This window comes from Aptenodytes patagonicus, chromosome Z (genome assembly GCF_965638725.1).
Source record: "Aptenodytes patagonicus chromosome Z, bAptPat1.pri.cur, whole genome shotgun sequence".
Lineage (NCBI taxonomy): Eukaryota > Metazoa > Chordata > Aves > Sphenisciformes > Spheniscidae > Aptenodytes > Aptenodytes patagonicus.
In genome coordinates, this window is record NC_134982.1 from 89,147,518 (window position 1) to 89,168,205 (window position 20,688).

A 20,688-nucleotide genomic window follows, 5' to 3' on the forward strand; every position below is an offset into this window, starting at 1 on the left:
GCGCATGCTTAGCTGAAGCCTTGTGTTCACTTACACTATGGAACCACTTTTGAAGGCCTGCTGTTCCTGCCAGAGAAAGTAGTCTTGGAAAGACTCTGGCAAAGTTTCCTGTTGGAAAACTTGCACGGAGGCTAGGCTGTGTGCTCTGTCCTCTGCCGGTTGTCTCTGCAGACGGCTGCTACAGGTCACTCGTGTCAGTGACTTCCAGCAGGGTACTGTAATCTCACTAGGTCAGTCCACAAGCATCTCTTGCTCATAATTCAACCTTGTAAAACACTACCGAACCACAAGAAGAATATCTCTGTTCAGGAAGTCCAAGGGAGGGGTCTGTCCCTGACAATCGTTTAAACATCAGTAGGTACTTTGAGTGCTGAGCTGCTGCAGTGAATACTCTCACTTCTGTGGCAGTTTTACCACCTTTACTGCTTATGTGTCACGTGATGGGGGCTGACCCTTGCAAGCAGCTGAAAAGAGCAAGCGTGACACTTGGCTCCGTAGCCACCAGCCACCCGTCCAGAGGGACAGCGTTCCAGTGCCTCTTCCCTGCTGTGCTCGGGGCTCTTCCTCCTGCTGTGAGCACACGGTGAATGAAGAAATAGCTCTGCTGGTGTGAAATGCTTCCCACGCAGCAGGGCAAGTGCAAGTCTTCTTGTTTGCATCAGCGCCATCAGCCAAATAACCACCAAAACAGGCCACTTGAAAGGCACCTGCAAAGTGATTGTTACTCTTTATGCCAGCCTGTAAGGAAATACTTGTTCTTAGCACAAACGAATCGTAAAAGCCTGTACTTTACTCAGTAACAATTTTGTTCCTGGTAGAATATACTCTTCATAAGAGATTATTATTATGGTCGTTACTGAAATAATGTTAACATCTACGCGACATCTGTAAAATCCATAATCCATTGTCATTGTTGCTCTCTGAATTCCTTGTGGGAAGATGCTGACGCAATGATCTGGAGGCCCAGCACAGCTACTTTGCCCTGGGAGCTGCTGCAGCTCACCACACTGGCTAGCTATTTAGGTGTTGGTGGCACAAAGTTTTGACTAGTGATTGTTGGTACAGAGCATGTCCAGAATTTACTGAGCAAGAAATCCTGTTCAGAGGTGTTTGCCCTTGGACAGAGACTCGGCAAGGCTTACCTGTGCTTTGCTGTCAGTAGGTTCAGCTCTGACCAGCCACACTCAGACTTGCCTAAAAAAACTGCAGGTTCCTTTAAGCAGGGGCACAGAGATAAGGTTAACATTTTATCATTTACAGGTTTTTAAGTATTTTTAGAAAGCAAAAACTTTTCAGTAAGGGCATACTGATGATTTTTGTGGCTGGCAGAGCAAAATGATCGACAGTGCAGAAGGTACTCTTCTCGAAGAAATTCCAAGATGCGACACCTGAAATGTGCTTCAGTCACTGAGGCAGCCTTATTTACAAGTTTGTGTCCATTTCTTAACATGCTTGCAGAATCTAATACAAGTGCTCAGATACCAGTTCATTTACACTTAACTATTTCTCACATCATTAGGGGTCACAATAACCTCTCAAATACTTAGTCAACATCCTTCAGCATTACAGTAACTTCACCAATACCGGAATCTTTAGTGTCAAAACTCAAAAATCATACAGACCAGCAAACTAACCTGATGGACTTGTGCCCATGTAATACAGCCAAGGTTTTCACATCAAAGTAAATCCTTCTGATTTCTCTTATGTCAATTGGAAACTTTCCAGCCAGTAGAGATGCTCAGGAGACCACTCCCTTCCTATCTACCATCATGGCTACAAACTTTTCCTTGGTCAGCAGAGGTCTCATTAGAAACTTCCCAAACACTTTCTGCTTCTGATGGGCAAGCATACAGTAATCAGCAAGGCTTGTGAATCAAAGCGTATTGATAAACGTCGGATACTCTCTGAGGCATGAAGCAAAGGTCTTCCTTTAACTATCCAGCATCAATAACTAATCAATTAACATCTTCCAATAGCTATTATTGCTATCAGAGTATGGCTCATTTAACATCAAGAGAAATTCAAGCAGAGAATTCAGCATGAACAATACTTGTCATGGGGCAGAAAGAGAAGTACAGAGTGTACTAGATGAACTTTAATTCCCAAGCACAGGCTTTTCTCTGTGTGTTTCAGCTCCCTCCCTGCAGCAGGCTTACGACAATACCAGCTGCTGCCCTCCCCTCTCATCTGTTAAGAAATGTTTTGGATTATTATGCAGCACCCTGCTCAGCTTTGATACGGGATGAGAGTTGGAGAAAACAGTACACTGCTGCTCTCAGAGGTGCAGACTCATGCACTTTCTTTTACCCTTTCCAGAAACCTTCCTGTGCTGTACAATAATGAACAGTAAATTGAGCAGTTCAAGCATGTTATGGACAGTTACTGACCTGGGCTTTCCTCCAGAGGCTGTTCTCTGTCCATCCATCTGGCTGCAGCACAGCACCAACTGCCTGCAGGCTCGGCCACCTCTGGCAGCGTCACCGCCTGGCACGCACTGCTTGCCTTGTGCCTGACTTGCCGTGAGGAGAGCGCTGGGCACTGGTCACCTTCCAGGAGGGGTCTGGCCGGGCTGTGGCCTCCCTGCGGGAGGAAGCATGAGGCTCTTCCTCCTCCTGGTCCGTGGGTGCCGAGAGCTCCTACCCGCAGTTTGGCAGAGAGGGGCTGTTGGCAGCACTGCTGGGAGCACTGCCAGCAAGCTCCTGAGCTAGGAATGAGACACTTTCCTTTTACCTGTTGCAGGCCCTCTCCCCCTCCCCTTGAGCCATCATTTCACAAGAGCACCGGTTTCGCGTCCATCCAGCAGCCGAGGCTTTGTTACTTCTCCCTTTTTCAGCGCAATTTCTATGGGCATGAGTGGCTCTCACCAAGACCTGAAGTGTAGTTGAAGCCTTTGGGCAGCACAAGGAAGGGTCTTTCCTCCCTGGGCACGGGGGTGCTGGCTGGGCACGTGGCATCACCAGGCAGAGCCGTGGCAGGGAGGTGCTGGGTGGTGCAGGTGCAGAGTTTGTACCGGCTGAAGGTCCCAGGCTGCCTGCAGCATCTGGCACCTTATTCAGTCGCTCTAAGAAGTAGGCAGCTGGCTGGCAGGGAGGAGAGGGCTGCCTCTGGTCCTCGGACCATGTCCCTGGTCCATCCCTCTGGGCTGATGTGGGGAAGTGTCTGGGTGGGTGAGGCCAACACTGCACTGATTGAGAGCCACAGCTCACAAGGAACCTGAGTCCTGGTCTGCTTTTCATCATGTTCCCCAGCACGAGGACTGGGAGCACACGGAGCTGGCAGGAGTCTGGTTTAAAACCGGTGAGAGTGATCTCCACACCATGCAGCGGGGACACCCATGGGGCTGGCCGGGGTGGGTGGCACCACGTGGCCATGACTGGCAGGTCTGTGAACAGATTCTGCAGGCAGTGGGCAGGGCTCTCCCATCTGCTTCATGGTCATAGGTGCCAGGAGGGCACGAGGGGATGGGACCATGGGAAGGCCAACATGTGCCCCCAAGCAGCCTCACCACCGTCAGGCAGGGATGGGCCAGCCGAACCCCCATCTTGTCCCCCCACCAGCCCTAGCAGGCTGCACTTGCCAAGGCTTCCCCACCATCCCGCAGAGGTAGAACATGAAAAGAAGCTAAATTGAACTGGCTGCTTCATCATACATGTGTTCATACATGGGGAACACAAATTCACAATTTGCAGATGTGTCCAGCTGTGGCAGTGCTGTTGCTGCAAGACTGTGCACAGGACAAGTCTCTGGGAGAACTCCAGCAAAGTAACATGACTGTGCTTGTTTAACAGACTTTGCTGTTGATTTCAAAATGCAACAATCCTATACATCAAATCCTTGCCTTTTATTCTGAAAATCCCAGTTGGATGTTTTCCTTTGCTGTGTAGTGACCTTTTCAGAGCTGCTCCCTGAGTGCTGGCTGCACAGGAGAATGGGAAAATTTCTGGTCTAGACTGTGAAGCTGCAACTGTGGCTCCCAGCCACAGAAGACTCCCCAGGGCCCCCAAAGGGCTCAGTTCCCATCTGAGGAAGAGCAGACCCCTGGGCTTGCTTGCAGCAGACTGAGAAGGACTGCCACAGCTCCAGGGGACTCTGAGGAAAGCTACCCCTTTCAAGCAAGCTCCCAGAGGAAGTGGGGTAACACTGGGAAAGGGGCTCACTCACTCCTTATTCTGGGGAAGAAAACTTTGCAAGCTCACAGCCAAGCCCCCTGCTGAAGAAAGTGAGGAACGAGCTGCTCCTGTCCTCAAGAACATGGCTGGATGCTGCAGTGCTGTGCACTCACTGTGCAGGATCCTGCTGCAGATGGCTTATGGGCATGTCCCCTACAAAACTGGAAAACGTACTTGACCCTTTCCACCCTTGCAGCAGGAAGGTGCTCGGGGATCACACTCAACACACATGCATTCAAAGCAGGATTTCTGACAAGCTTTAAATGTGTTAAATTCCTCCTGCCACTGCAATGCAATGTCGCAGCCACCTTTCTCTTAAGCAAATGATGTCATCGGGGCACGCTGCCCTCAAACAGGGCATGGTAAGCAGCTCGCAGGAGCAATCCAAGGGGCACACCTCACCGATTGTTTCACCAGCTGTGGTGGAAGCTTGCTGGGGAGGACTGGCAGGGAGAGATGGGTTCCAACCCCCATTTCTAGAAGTGGGACTTGCTGCAGGAGAGACGGAATCCCCAAAGCCCCTGAAATGTGTTCATCCAGGCCTCTCCTGGCAGCTAGGGGCTTGACACCCGCTCAGGTTTTCCTTTGCACTAACACTTGTCATTGCATGTCTGGGAAAAAAACGAACTGGGGAGAGGATTTGAGGCCAGAACCAGTGGGGGGTTGCAGAACCTCCCAGCGTGAATTCCAGTTTGCAATCCACTTCAGAGCCATGCCCAGAATTAGTTACAGATACAAAAGGCAGAACTGGAGGTGCCAGGGGAGCCATGCCAGCCTTTTTTGCTTTTCTTTAGAATCCTGAAGAACAGAAACATTACACCTTGGCACCGATTCAACAAGACCTTTTAAGTGCTTAGCAGTGCGCCTGTGCCAATTGAGCAATTACCTCTCTCCCTTCCTGGCTATGAGCTGGGAGCTCAAGTACAGAACTGCCTGGCCTCTTGCTGTGACCCCAGGAGCCAGGCTTTGAGGACAGGCACTGCAGCAGCAGCTCCCTTACAGTACGACACATGCTGGCTAGCAAAATGCACAACAGTCCTGACACTTCAAGCGTTTTCTGAATCAGGGCCAAACACCATCCATTGCCTCCTGAGTGCAGCAGCGATGCAACCGTGGGACCCACAGCCCCCCGCACTGCTGTGTGCTCTGCCATGTGCCTGGGGGCACCCCGTTCTCAAATGAAATGAGCACAACACATTCACTGCTTCTCTTTAATGGCTACAGTGCAGTTCCCTCACCGCAGGCACCACTGGCGCACTGCTGCAGAGGTGAGGAGGCACAGGACTGGTCTGTGAAGCTTCTCCAGGGGAAGGTAATGCCAAGCCCTGCCATCCTGCAGGAGCGGGGCTCCGGCTGTCACAGCAGCAGCTCATGGGGCATGGGCTCCCCTCGCAGCCCGGCCAGCAGGTTGTCAGCCGCCAGCACTGCCATGGTGCTCCTCGTGGCGTACGTGGCACTCCCAACGTGCGGCAGAATCACTGCAGGGGACAGGGAGGGTTACTTGCTTGTTTCTTACCTTTGCCGACCTCTTACAGCCTCTTTCAGGGGTCTTTCCATGGTGGGGCAACTTGTGTCCTGCACCAGCCACTGCTCCACCAGGAGCCGACACCAGACATGGACCATGAAACAAAATCATCAGCCACTAAGGACAGGAAAAGACATCTGATAAATGGCTAACTGAGCTATTTTTTAAGTACTCCAGACCAAAGACAGTCAGCCAAGAGTAGGTCCTCCTTTCTGTGTTCAGGCTTGGTACTCACCTTCCTGCATGGACTCAGAGTTGGTGGTAGATGTAAAATACTATCCCTGCAGCAGATGAACATGCAGTGAAATTTGCATGCTGTTGCCTGATAGCCACACAGCTTTAGGAGGTTCTGCTCACCAACAGGCATGAACCAACACATATCGGGGCAAGAGCCTGAAGACTGTTGTGAAACATCATGGTTTACAGACCCGTGGGTACACTGGAAAGGCATGTGTAGAGGCAAACGGCCCCTGCCAAACAGAGCTGGCATGCTGTAGCACAGTCAGGGCAGGGACTTTTATCCACCTATGTGAAAAGGTTCCTTTTATGCAATGCAAAGGAACAAGCCAAAGCTGCTTTAGTGGTAAATTATTATAACATTAGTAGTGAAGAGTACTTGCCCAAGGTATGGATAAAAGCCTGCACTGCAGTTTGTTTTATAACAGAGAGCATCTACAGGCAATGCAGAAGCCTGAACACCCGACACGCTGCTGCCCCGGGGGGAGAAGGCTCTCCCAAGGGCTGTGGGGCCACGTAGGTCCTTTCTCCCCCAGTTGAGAACCAGCCTGGGTTCCTTGTTCGCTGTGAATGTAATGTCAACACTTCTTCCTCCTCTATTTATGCCGTGTTCCTCCAGCTGCTGAAACAATTTGGCAGTTTTGGGTGAAATCTGTGAGTAGTTTCAGAATCATCAAAGTCTCATTTCTGTGAAAGTAAATACATATGTATTTATTTGTGTCTTGCTTGGTGTTGTTCCAGAGCTCTAAGATCTCTGAAGTCCTGCAAATATTTCCAGAAAGTCTCTGCTTTTATCATTTCTCACGCTGTCTACTATGGGAACCAAAGCAAACAAATAAAAAATAGTTTTTAGCAAAAAGATAATCAAAACAATAGCTATGAACTTGTATTTCAGAAATGGATACTCAGTCATGGTCAGTTCCAAATTTTCATGAATGTCTCTTTGGTTTCTTTTTGGAACAGACTTTTCCTACTCCAGAAACCTCCTTCCTGGAGAGAGGACATCCTGCTGTTGCCTGCACAGCCGATGTGGTACTTTGCCCATGCAAGTGAAGACGCACACACCAGATCTCATGCTTGGGGTGCAGCTTGAGCAGCCAAGGCACACAACGATGCGAGAGGAAGCTGCTCTGGCCCAGCTTGTGCCATCAGCTCTGAGCAGGGCCAGCCACCCCAGCGAAGCCAAGCATTCAGGTAGGAACAGGCACCCTGCCATTGCACTGGTGACAGGGTCGCAATCGCAGACGTTTACTTTCTAACTAAAAAGCAGTGCCTTCTCCATGTTCCATTTCTGTCTCTTTTCTGCCTCAAGGCATACAAGCAAGCCTGTCTGGCTTGTGTCCAAGTCAGTCCCACTCAGTAACTGGCCCAACCCACACGCTCCCTATCTGGAGGAGAGGAAACCTCCTGTCCCCACTTTACAGGGCATGGGCCACATTACTAACTGAAGGCCTCATGAGGGAAGGCAGTGAACACACCAAGAGCTGTCCCCAACTCATCGCAGGCCTCTGGCCAGCCTGTGGTGCCTGTGAGAACGGAGCTGCACTGGTGTGTGGCAAGGCTATTGGAAACAGCCCCCCACACAGCCCCTTCAGTCCAGAACAACGAGGATCCCAGGAAAACACTGAGGGCTGCTAACATCCTGCACTAAAACATCATCCTGCCCCACGTGGCAGCTCTCAGCAAGCTTTTGGGAAAGCACCGGTGAAACTAACACTGATCAGCTACTGCCTCTGGTTGCAGGCGCTCCTGCCTCCACTCCAGCAGCCTGGCGATGCTGAAGCACAAGAGCAGCCAAGCAAGCCTCTTCCTAACTGGCCTTCCTCATCCAGCCTAACCTCCTCTGGAAAAGACATGCACTAGTCCTGGGACCAGCACCTTCCTACCTGCCTGATGCCCGTTACTATCCAGAAAACAGGCTGCCTGAGCTTGCGGGGCTCCACTTTCCCAGTGAAAGTTGCCTTGGGCTGTCCAGGGGATGCAGCTAGCCCATCCACAAAGAAACCTCTGTTCATCCCATAGCATGAGCACTTGCTGGCCTCTTCAGCTCGGGGCTGCCTTGCTGACACCTGCTAGGGAACGTGGATGTCAGGACAAGGCCAGCACTTAAATGAACTGTGCTTCTGAGCACATGTGCTGAACCTGTGCCTGGCAGCCCAGGCTCACAGTGGATGAGCTAGCTGGCGAGTCCTGCAGTGGCTGCAGCGCTCCCGAGGCCGAGATTCCTCTAGGCAGACTCGGCACCCAGCTTTTTAGCCACATGGGAAGCTTTCCTAGCAGAATATATACCGAGGAGCTTGCACGGTACCAGAGCTTGGCAGAGCATGAGCAAGGATTTGGTTTCTCATTCAGGTACCTACTTGTAGACTCCTCCATGAATTTGACCCCATGCCTCAGCCCATCGAATGGAGATCCATCAGGAAGGTGTTAAAAAATGAGCTGATCTCAACTGCTTTCTGGAGAATTAAAATACCTCCCACGCTTGTTTTACATTACGTTGATGAGGTCTTTCCCTCTAGCAGCTCCCCACATTGTATGGTGGCTATCTACAGTCTGCTTAAATACACTTGACCTTCCTGTCCTTCCACGTTTCAATGCTTGTTTGCACCGGCAGGCTAACGGGGACGGGGAATCCTCGTCACACCAGCTAGTGGGTCCCCAGCCATGGGCACCCAAAGCACCCAAAGCACAGGCTGCTGGAGCAGAGTGGGGATTCGGTTGACCAGCTGGCCACTTACCGCAGTTCTTGAGGGAGAGCAGGGCGTGGTCAGCGGGCAGTGGCTCCGGTGTTGTGACATCCAGGCCCGCCGCTGCAATCTGGCCATGGGCCAGTGCATCGTACAGGTCATCCTGGTTCACCACGGCCCCCCTGGCAAACACAGAAGTAGAAGGCCCGTGTTGCTGCTGAGGGGTCCCATGGGCTCCCAGGGGTGCGTGGCCATGGCACAGGCCATGTCAGACAGCCTGGGCGGTGGCACCCGGGTCCCCAGGGCTGCCTGAGCGGAGGTCAGACCCTCTCTGGATGCACCTGAACCTCCCAGTGCAATGAGCTGCTCCTACTCCTACTCCAGGCTGCCCACTAGCAGGGAGAAGAGCCGGATGCCTGAGCGCAGGACGGCCCCGGGGCAGCCGTGGAGGGAGGCACAGGCAGCCCGAGGCGTCCCGGCTGGATGCCACGTGTTGGGCCGCACATGTTCTGCCCTGCCACCGTGCTCCACAAGAAGGCAGCGGGAACGGGGGGCTACCACCAGGCTCGGCCAAGGAGCCCTGTCGCAGCCACCTCTGTCCCAAAAGCAAGGCTTCTGGCAGTCGCAGCCCTCTCCTGGGCAATCCCTCAGCCTCACCCTCCTGTCACGCAACAGTCACCCATCTGTCCACCCCACCAGGGTGGGACATGGGGCCCTGGGGAGGAGACAGAGGCTGTAGCCCCCTGCATAACTTACCCTGCCTTTGGCTTGATCGCAAGAGACCTTGGGCTGGAGGGAGCAGGCCACACACTGAGCAAATGGTCCCGGCAGCTGCAGCCATGAAGGCTGTACACACTGCCTGGACTCCCAGTGGAAGCACATCTCTCAGCCTACCAGATCCCTCCTGCAACCACAGCTGTCGGCAGGGCGACAGTCACCCCCCCGTGCCGGAGACTGGGTTGCGATTACCTGCTTGTGTTGACGAACACAGAGGTCTTCTTCATTCTGCAGAAGAAGTCCTTATTGCACATTCCCTGGGTGGCCGGAGTCAAAGCACATGTCACCACAACGAAGTCCGACTCTTCGGCCAGCCTTGTGAGTGGGACTGAGTGGAGAAACACAGGTCACAGCTCTGCTTGGGGACCTCAGCAACACACCTCAGCAACCCTCTTATCCATACGGTTCACCAGCAAGCGAGTGCTGCTCTGCAGAGACCTGGTCAACCCTTCTCCACAGAAGGGGAGACACAAGGACCAGCAAACACCCAACAGAAACCATGCACATTCCTACAGATACTACTGCAGTGTTTTGTTTCACTTTTGAATTAAAGTCAAGCCAAAGGGGAACCTAGCAATGCTTCAGCCATCTGGCCCAAAGGAGGCTCTGGTATATATTTCGTGTTTAGACAGCAAAATATGGCAGCAACAGTTTATACCAGCATTAAATCTCTCTATATAGTACCTACAGATAATGACTTGTGCCACTTTCACAGGTGAGAGGAAAGTACAAGGAGCAGGACAAGTTCTGCCAATGACTTGGTGCGAAAAAGTACGAACTGGAAATATGCCAGCTTCAATTAGCACTTGATGCAAGTCTCGGGACTCTAACAGGGCTACAGAAAAGTCCCATTCAGCAGCTAAGAGACATTCCCAGGCTTGGCTGGACTGTGACATTCATTTTAAAGCAGGAGGTTAAAGGTGATGTTTGTTTCCAGCAACCAACATCTACTCTCAGTGAAGATCTGCGGTCAGCCTCAGCCCATCCCCTCCTCCCTGCAAGATGTCTGGGTACCCATCCCATGCGGGATGGTCCACAAGACCCTTCCCCTCCTCCCAGGGGCAGCTGCCACTTTCCCCTCCCTGTCCGTTACGTTCCACTTCCTTGTGGGAATGAAACTAACTGGAAATCACAAATGGATGGACACAGGGAGAAGAGGAAAGGCAAAAGCAGCAGAAACAGCCACAGTCCACAATTATGGTGGGTGGTCAGTGCACACCTGAGCCAGCCTTCTGGCTGGAATCGCCCGGCTCAAAGGAGGCAGGCTTCCCTCCCTGCCATCCACCACCGCTGCCTGGGAAGTGTTTGGGATTCACCATTCCCTCCTTTGCTGCCCCCACAGTGGCTCATGCCAGCTACACTGAGGAGCTGCCCAGAACCTCCAGCTTGCACCCTCCCGCCCGCTGGCCCACCCCCGTGGGGTAACACGTCCCTGGAGCCATCCCAGCCATAGTGCTCTGTGCTGCCCTGCAACAGATGACCAACCGCCGCCCCTGCTCCTGGTGCCTTTCTTACCGAACTCAGCTTCAAACTCTGCAGCACTCTCTGGTTTCGGTCGACTGCCAGTGTACAAAAACTTCTTGACCCCAAATGGCTTTAGGCGGCGGGCAACCGCCTGTCCTAGGAGCAAGAAAGAAGACTGTCCAGCCACTGTGCCAGCGCCTGCACGAGGTGTGCTGCACAGAGCCTAATGCCAGGCTGCAGGGGCCCATCAGGCTTCTCCAGGTCCATCCTTTGGCAAGCTCGCACTCGGTGCAGCTGACAGCGCAGCAGCCAGCACAGCACATCCCTCGCTAAAGGGTTGCTGTGGTGGGATTGCTCCTGCCAGGCTGCTTCCAAGCCTGGAGTATGGTGGGTGTGGGGTGGGGGGGTGGATGTCTTCTGCTGCTCCTCATGTGAGCAGGAACGAACTCCCCGCCAGAGTCAAACTGCGGAAAGGGAGCTGTGGGACATTAAACTGGAAGCTACCCTAGGGAGCAAACTGGAAAGTGAGGAAAGAAATAGCTATGTGCTGACAAAGTCCACAACTGAACAGATGACCAGCACGTCATCTTGGACTTTGTCAGGGCATTTGTTTAACTGAAAATCAAGACAATGACGTTCAGTTTGCTGTAGCATTCAGATGTAGTGGATGCATTTGAATGCGTTTAACTTTTAAGGTTTAGGCCTGATGAGTCAAGATCGCTGTTCAGAGAGGCTCTACAGAGCTTTCCTTGTTGTTCTCATAGATTTTAAAGAGGTGAGCACCAGGGACACCACCTTGGCTGAACCTCCAAAACCACCCTGCCGTCACTGGAGACACACAACTCCTGCACCTGACCTGCACTTACCTATTCTCCCCAGACCTATGATGCCCACTGTACTATCAGACAGACCATAGCCGCACATCCATAAGGGCTTCCATGTTGTCCAGCCACCACTAGCACAGAGAGCAAGACAGAAACAGATGTCAGACAGCAGCAGGGGAGAGCCTGCTCATAGCCCAGTCCAGCATTTGGGCAAGTACACCAGAGAGTACAACACTGCAGGTGGCCAGCCCCTCTGGCACAGACAGATGATCTTACAACTAGCCTCTCTGAGGTTCCTGCTTCAAGTGACCTCCATGGTCTCCTGCAGGACTCTGCTTGGACCTCAGGTGTGCAGCAGCAGCAGCAGCCTTGGGATTGATTTAACTTAGGCACTGCTAACCACAGCCCTGGAATGACTGCCAGTCAGTGAGCTCTGGCCAGACCTTCCATGCATGCCCTGCGGTGGCCTTGGGAGCCCTCTCCTGCAGGTCCTCTACCTAGCACAGAGGAGACTTCTGCCCCTCTCACAGCCCCTGAGCAGCACGTCTCCAAAGAGTCACAGAACTGCAGGGGACTCCACCTTGGCCTGCAAGATGTTCGGTGCAAGCCGGGTGAAACTCTGGCATCAGCCCCGTTTCATCTGTCCAGTGTGGCACACTTTCTCCTGCAGCTCTCGACCCAGGGTCTGCCGGGCTCAGAAGCCAGTCCTTGCTCCAGCTGGCAGCTGCCAATACTCACTTCTTTACCTGCTCCACTGCCTCCGGCAGCCGGCGGCATGCAGCCAGAAGTAAAGCTACAGAGAGTTCTGCGGTGGCGTCAGTCAGAACATCAGGGGTGTACCCCACACGGATCCCTCTGCAAGGCAAGCACAGGTCTCTGGGGCAACACTGCCAGTCTTGGGGTGCTACCTCAAAATTTCTGTGCAAGTTTCTGATGCTATACCTCTTCTAGGTGTCTGCAGTACCATGTGCAAGAGAACATCCCTTTTGGCTTCTCAGCCCTTCCTCCAAAGACTCTTCTCAACCACAGTTGAGGTGGGGTTATCCCAGCCCTACCCTAGCATCCAAAGACTCCTCCAACCCCACTTGGGTTGGGGGTGACCCTAGCCATACCCTAGCAAGAGGGAGGTGCAGGTCGCAAACCCCATCCAGCCCTGTGCTCTGCGAAAGTCCACCCGCCAGGCCTCTGCTGAAGTCAGCTCTGCTGCGTCAAGAGCGGGCCGTGCTCTGAGCTTTGCCCTCCTTCCCCGCCACCTCCCCCGGCTGGGCCCCATCCCTCACTGGGGCAGGGCGAGGGGCAGAGCAGGCGAGGGTTACCGCTTCTTTATTTCCTCCAGGGCGAGGTGATCAAACCCCACGGACATGGTGCTGATGACTTTCAGGCTGGGCCCTGCAAGACACCACCAGCACGCGGCTACCAAGCGCTGCCCCAGTGGGGGCCGGGCCGGGCCGGGAGGGCAGGGGAACGGGAAAGGAACGGGAGCGGAGGGGTCCGCGGCCGCAGCCCGCACCCACCGGCGGCCTCCAGCACCTCGCCGTCGATGCGGTCGGAGAGGAGGCAGAGCAGCCCGCGCTTCCCCGCCACGCCCGCCAACAGCTCGGCCCGCGGCACCGGCTCCTCCGAGTCCCACTGCTGGACGCGGCACCTGCGGCGGGAGCGCGGCCCGTCACCGCGCCGCCGGGGCTGGGGCCGGGGCCGGGGCCGGATCCGACCCGCCCCTGCCCCTGCCCAGGCCCCTGCCCCGGCCCCGGCCCCGGCCCCGGCCCCGGCCCCGGCCCGGCCCTGCGCTCACCCGCCGGCCTGCGACAGGACCCGCAGCCCCTCGGCCGGGATCCGCCGCGTCACGAACACCGCCATCGCCGCGCCGCCGACCCAACCCGCGCCCGCCGCCGCCGCAGCGACCCCGGGCGGCCGCTCCGCGCCGCCCGGCCCGCCCCCGGGCAGCGTCCGTGCACTGCGAGCGGGAGGCGGGGCACACGGGGGACACGCGCCCGGAGCGCCTCTGCAATGCATCCGTGCAGTGCATGCGTGGAGCACCTGCGCAGTGCACACGTGCAGTGCATGCGTGGAGCACCTATGCAATGCACACGTGCAGTGCATGCGTGGAGACAGGACACAAGTCCTGGCTGCTAACCCACCATGGAGAGCTTACAGCCTCTCTGCAGCTCCTCCATCCTACTAACATCGCCTTTTCTTTCTCTGGATTAAGGTGTGCATTCAGCTGGACCAGCAGCTTGTTACGAGAACAGATGGTAAATGATCATAAAGTTTCAGGTGTGAGTTTCCCCTTGCAGAGAGCTTTGCCATGCCCACTGAGAACAGCAGCCCATCTTTGCCCTGAAACCAGCTGGTTCGAGGCCTGGGTGGGAGCTGGCACTCCGTACTGTGCCACCTCCTCCGCCTCACAGGAACCCCTCCCGCAGCGCAGCTGCTCCTGGCAGCACCCATTGTGCTACTGTTGGTGCTTGCGTGGGTGGCAGGACCCTAGAATCAGGAGGAGCCAGCAACTTCTCTGCCCCATGCCAAGTCCTGCAGGGGCTGCTGCTGGGTCTCCCTCAAAGAAGCACTCCACATGCAGCCTCCCACCCCCTGACTTGCACAGGACAGATGTCCCCAAGCCCTAGCACTGGCCTCAGGAGGGAAAGGCTCCTGGACTTTCAAGCTGCTGGATCAGCGCTCTGGGGAAGCGAGGGTCTGTGGGTACCTAGACTGCCTAGCCTGCAGGTGGGCATCCTGCAGGGTGGGAGCAGCAGCCTGGCTGGGATGCTGATGGGTAACATTTAAGGATGGGAGAGGGGAAAGGTGGGTTGCATCATGGAGTGGGAGATGGGACCTTTCCATAGGCGTTTTGGAGATTAGTAACTCCACTGGACTTGGTGTGGAGACTGCAAATCCCAAGAAATGGAGTACTGGTGGATGGCAGAGGAGATCTACCCGCTGTGTTACAGCTTGCAGATGTCTGCATTCAGAACACACCTGCCACTGATCCGCCTGCCTGCTCTGTTCCTGCGAGCTGGCAGGGACTGAAATTTACAAGAGTCCTGCAGGGCTTTTAAAAGATTTTTAAACCTAAGATGATGTTTTAATAAAGTCTGGCTGGATTCTTACAGATGTCAATGTGCTGGTGGCCAGAAAAGCAGAGCAGGCAAACAGAAGGACAGACAGAACAGTTTGGGTGCATCCACCTGTCAGTCATTCACATCTGTGTCTGTGCGTAGAGGTACACATGCCAATGAGGAGGGCCAAGCAGCCCTTGGTTCCAGGGGGCACCCTGGTGTGGATGAGGTATGCATTCATACACACACATACATGTATATGTGTATATATATTTGCATACATTTATTTGGGTTCCTTTTGACTTTTTTTCAAATTCCTTGCAGCATCAGGGTATTATCCATGAGCCCTGGTGTCTTCTCCAGAACCGGTGGAGGGGCTACTACCAAATATTGGAAACTATGACATGGAACTCTGTCCATCATCGTGGTGATAATTTCATACCTTTGTACAAGAAGTACCACTGTAATGCTATAATGTGTAATGCTATATAATACCATCACCAATCACAGAATAGTTTGGGTTGGAAGGGACCGTAAAAGTTATCTAGTCCAACCCCCCTGCCATGGGCAGGGACATCTTCCACTAGATCAGGTTGCTCAGAGCCCCGTCCAACCTGACCTGGAATGTTTCCAGGGATGGGGCATCCACCACCTCTCTGGGCAACCTGTGCCAGTGTTTCACCACCCTCAGCGTAAAACATTTCTTCCTTCTATCTAGTCTAAATCTGCCCCCCTTTAGTTTAAAGCCATTCCCCCTTGTCCTGTTGCAACAGGCCCTGCTAAAAAGTTTGCCCCCATCTTTTTTATAAGCCCCCTTTTTAAGTACTGACAGGCTGCACTAAGGTCTCCCCGAAGCCTTCTCTTCTCTAGGCTGAACAACCCCAACTCTCTCAGCCTTTCTTCACAGGAGAGGTGTTCCATCCCCCTCATCATTTTTGTGACTCTCTTCTGGACCCGCTCCAACAGGTCCGTGTCTTTCTTATGCTGAGGGCTCCAGAGCTGGACGCAGTGCTGCAGGGGGGGTCTCACCAGAGCAGAATCCCCCCCCCTTGACCTGCTGGCCACGCTGCTTTTGATGCAGCCCAGGATACAATTGGCCTTCTGGGCTGCAAGCGCACATTGCTGGCTCATGTCCAGCTTTTCATCTACCAGTACCCCCAAGTCCTTCTCGGCAGGGCTGCTCTCAATCCCTTCATCCCCCAGCCTCTATCGATACTGCCCCGACCCAGGTGCAGGACCTTGCACTTGGCCTTGTTAAATCTCATGAGGTTCACACGGGCCCACTTCTCCAGCTTGTCCAGGTCCCTCTGGATGGCATCCCGTCCCTCTGGCGTGTCGACCGCACCACTCAGCTTGGTGTCATCTGCAAACTTGCTGAGGGTGCACTCGATCCCACTGTCTGTGTCACTGATGAAGATATTAAACAGTACCGGTCCCAATACGGACCCCTGCGGGACGCCACTCGTCACCAGTCTCCATCTAGACATTGAGCCGTTGACCACTACCCTCTGGATGTGACCATCTAACCAATTCCTCACCCACCGGACAGTCCACCCATCAAATCCATACCTCTGCAGTTTAGAGAGAAGGATGTTGTGGGGAACCGTGTCAAAGGCCTCACAGAGGTCCAGACAGACGACATCTATAGCCCTTCCCTTGTCCACTGATGTAGTCATTCCATCACAGAAGGCCACTGGTTGGTCAGGCAGGACTTGCCCTTGGTGAAGCCAAGCTGGCTGTCTCAAATCACCTCCCTGTCCTCCACGTGCCTCAGCATAGCTTCCAGGAGGATCTGTTCCATGATCTTCCCAGGCACAGAGATGAGACTGACTGGCCTGTAGTTCCCCGGATCTTCCTTTTTTCCCTTTTTAAAAATGGGGGTTATGTTTTCCCTTCTTTTTCAGCCAGTGGGAACTTCACCAGACTGCCATGATTTCTCAAATATGATGGATAGTGGCTTAGCAACTTCATCCGCCAGTTCCCTCATTACCTGTGGATGGATCTCATCGGGTCCCATGGACTTGTGCACCTTCAGGTGCCTTAGATGGTCTTGAACCTGATCTTCTCCCACAGTGGGTGGCTCTTCATTCTCCCAGACCCTGCCTTTGCCTTCTGCGGCTTGGGTGGCGTGGCTTGAGCACTTGCCAGTGAAGACCGAGGCAAAAAAGTTGAGTACCTCTGCCCTCTCCATATACCGGGTAACCAGGTCTCCCGTTTCGTTCCGGAGAGGGCCTAGTTCCAGATTTTCCCTAGTCTTCCTTTTATCCCCAACGTACCTATAGAATCTTTTCTTGTTGCCCTTGACGCCCCTGGCCAGATTTAATTCTATCAGGGCTTTAGCTTTCCTAACCCGATCCCTGGCTGCTCGGACAATTTCTCTGTATTCCTCCCAGGCTCCCTGTCCTTGGTTCCACCCTCTGAAGGCTTCCTTTTTGTGTTTGAGTTTGTCCAGGAGCTCCTTGTTCATCCATGCAGGCCTCCTGCCATTTTTCATAGAATCATAGAATCATTAAGGTTGGAAAAGACCTCTAAGATCATCAGGTCCAACCGTCAACCCAACACCACCAGGCCCACTAAACCATGTCCCTAAGCACCTCATCTACACGTCTTTTAAATACTTCCAGGGATGGGGACTCCACCACTTCCCTGGGCAGCCTGGTCCAATGTTTAACCACTTTTTCAGTAAAGTTTTTCCTCACATCCAATGTAAACCTCCCCTGGCACAACTTGAGGCCATTTCCTCTCGTCCTATCACTTGTTACTTGGGAGAAGAGACCGACCCCACCTCGCTACAACCTCCTTGCAGGTGGTTGTAGAGAGCAATAACGTCCCCCCTCAGCCTCCTCTTCTCCAGGCTGAACAACCCCAGTTCCCTCAGCCGCTCCTCATCAGACTTGTGCTCCAGACCCCTCACCAGCCTCGTTGCCCTTCTCTGGACACGCTCTAACACCTCGACGTCCTTCTTGTAGCGAGGGGCCCAAAACTGAACACAGTATTCGAGGTGCGGCCTCACCAGGGCCGAGTACAGGGGCACGATCACTTCCCTGCTCCTGCTGGCCACACTATTTCTGATACAGGCCAGGATGCCATTGGCCTTCTTGGCCGCCTGGGCACACTGCCGGCTCATGTTCAGCCGGCTGTCGACCAGCACCCCCAGGTCCTTTTCCGACAGGCAGCTTTCCAGCCACTCTTCCCCAAGCCTGTAGCGCTGCATGGGGTTGTTGTGGCCGAAGTGCAGGACCCGGCACTTGGCCTTGTTGAACCTCATACAGTTGGCCTCGGCCCATTGATCCAGCCTGTCCAGGTCCCTCTGCAGAGCCTTTCTAAGTTTTTGCCCATCTTTGTTGGGATGCATCGCTCCTGAGCTTGAAGGAGGTGATCCTTGAATACTACCCAGCTTTCTTGGGCCCCTCTTCCCTCCAGGGCTTTGTCCCATGGCACCCTACCAAGCAGATCCCTGAGGAGGCCAAAGTCTGCTCTCCTGAAGTCCAGGGTAGCGAGCTTGCTGTGCACCCTCCTCGGTGCCCTAAGGATCTTGAACTCCACCATTTTGTGGTCACTGCAGCCCAGGCTGCCCTTGAGCTTCACATTCCCCACCAGCCCCTCCTTGTTGGTGAGAACAAGGTCCAGCATAGCCATCGTCAGCTCCTCTACCACTTGGAGAAGGAAGTTATCATCAGCCAAGGGCCTGGTAATCTAAGTAAGCAAGGTGGGGCAGGAACTTCATCAACCAGCTTTTAGACATGGCTTTGTGCCAGTGTCATTAAAGTTGGGTTGGTTATGACCTGTATCGCTTTTGCTGGGAAATGGTGGGTTTCTGGACCAGCATACACGGTGATGGGTCCTCCCAGATTCTGTTTTGCTGTGGTTACCCAACCAGGTCCCTGACCAGGACTGTTTTCTGAGCTCTCATCTCTTTCATTTCTATCTCCTGAGGTATCATTTAAGCACTTCTCTCTCTGCTGGCTGAGGAGGCACAGAGGAGCCATGATGATACACCCTGCTGGGACCCAACCTGTATCTCTAAGCAGTGCATACCTACTCCAAAGCAAGAGTGAGAACGTGCCAGCCAAGAGGAACAAGCTACCCAACTTCCAGCTCCAGGAACAGCATTCATCTCCTTAAAGGTGCCTCTGTTCAGCTACTTGAAGAGACACTACAGAGCAGCCCCATTCTGACACATTGCCCCCACAGCAAGGGTCTAGGCTGAGCTGGTTGCCTAAGCTTCATTGATGGAGAAGGATTGCCACCTCTAGCTGGCAATTGATGCTACAGGTATTGGGTAGTATTTTAGGATGAGAGTTTCCACCTCAGAGCCTCCAGTCACTACTTTGGGAGGTTTCCAAAGGCCAGAGATAGGCAGAGTAAAGCTTCTCCCAGTGCTAAACAGACTTGACTTGTTAATAGCCAGACTTAAATTTGCTGGAGACTTGATCTTAATCTGCTTTATGATCACAAAATGAACACAGCTAGGTATAGGAGTGGGTGGGTGGGAATCAAAAGGAGACATGAGCTTGCATAGGAAGGTGTGGTAAAACAGGTGTGTTATCTCTGGGAATGAGCATAGAGTCATACCAGTAAAGAAAACACATCCGTGGACAGAGGGAAAGTGGACTTTAATGTCCCAGAATATCTATCCGGGATTCCTTCTACTGCTCCACAGCAGGTGCTCCACAGGCTTGTGCCATGCGAAAGATGGGGGCAGGCTGCAGCATCCCCCCCTCCCAGGTTTTGAGTTTAGAAAAAGGACGATCTGCAGGCAGAGGCTCAGGCCCTGTGACTCCTGTCGGGCAGCTGCAATCTGACTGCAGGGCAGAGCCTGGCTGGATCATCGTGGTTCACTGCGCTGGCCCTGTTGGGAAAACAAAGCGTCTATCCGCTATGGGGCTTCTTCCTTGTCATTGCCCTGGGAGATAAGAGCCTTCATTATGTGATGGAAGCTTTAACAAGAGGGCTGGAGAGAGCCAGATTGCGCAACCATCTGATCTTAACGGGAGTTTTATAGCAAACTTGGAGGCCAGGGACTTACAGTGCTTTTCTCTGGCACAAATCATCAGTGCTACATGAGGTATCAGCTTATCTAATGAAACTGTACTCTACTGGTGGGATTTTCCTTTATCGTGATGCATATCTGCTCCCACCATCAGTATGTTGTCAGATTATGCCAGCAGAATCCATTTTATTCTTTAATAATTGCTTGAAAGTTTATTTTATTTTATTGAGCTGGGTTATCATTAGAGCTGACATCTTATCTCCCTCCCTGATCACGTAAGGATTTGTGCAAGGAGTATATGCTCTCCAGCATGACATCTCCATGCTAATCTTGTGGCTGCAAGGGTTTTCCTTTTTCCTTTCCTGCTGCCCTCCCCTGCTTGTCCAGGTGAACATGGTGGAGTCGCTCATTCGGGAGTATGTGCCGCAGCTGCCAGTGCCCTGTGTTGCCAGAGCCAGCGCACCGTGTGCAGTGGCAATGTCTGAACGCCTGGCCAGTTCCTCCAGTGGCACCAGTACGAGCGAAATGGAGACCCCCAGAGAGGATTTATTTACAAAACAAAATACACAGTGCTGGCAAAACTGTGGTTTTATCAATACACTTAAACGCACAGAGCACCTGTAAACTGTCTCCTTAGCTGTGTGGCTTCAGATTCAAAGTCTTTACTATAAATGTGCAGAAACCCTTTCCTGGAGTGCCTTGGCTTGTCACCACCCTCCTGGGCCACTGGCTCCAGCCACAGGCACACAGTGGTCTCAGGACCTGCTCAGCAAATGCACCCTGTGCATGGTCTAAGATGTCTCAGAAAATCACTGCTCAGTGGCAAAAGCTTGTGACAACATGATCCGGCCAAGGACGAGGGAACGTGTGCTTCCCTGCATGCAGCTGGCAGTCAGCTCCAGCAGGATGAAGCCAGCCTCTCATGCCAGACCTGAGGATATTTTGCTCGCAGACTC

At 53.4% G+C, this 20,688-nt stretch overlaps 1 protein-coding gene across 2 annotated transcripts; it reads right to left on the reverse strand.

The window, feature by feature from the left end:
• Positions 1 to 5,366: 5,366 nt before the first annotated feature.
• GRHPR (glyoxylate and hydroxypyruvate reductase) lies at positions 5,367 to 13,551 on the reverse strand. 2 transcript variants are annotated; one of them, XM_076362277.1, is made up of 9 exons: positions 13,476 to 13,551; positions 13,198 to 13,328; positions 13,000 to 13,072; positions 12,422 to 12,538; positions 11,726 to 11,814; positions 10,911 to 11,015; positions 9,588 to 9,723; positions 8,670 to 8,800; positions 5,367 to 5,647 (listed from the first exon to the last, which is right to left on the reverse strand). In XM_076362277.1, the coding sequence occupies exons 1-9, from the start codon at positions 13,538 to 13,540 to the stop codon at positions 5,526 to 5,528; spliced, it is 969 nt and encodes a 322-aa protein (XP_076218392.1). In that variant the 5' UTR covers positions 13,541 to 13,551; the 3' UTR covers positions 5,367 to 5,525. The 2 variants fall into 2 exon arrangements, with proteins under 2 accessions (XP_076218392.1, XP_076218393.1); XM_076362278.1 differs by lacking the exon at positions 5,367 to 5,647 and adding an exon at positions 5,656 to 6,744.
• Between the last annotated feature and the right edge of the window lie 7,137 nt (positions 13,552 to 20,688).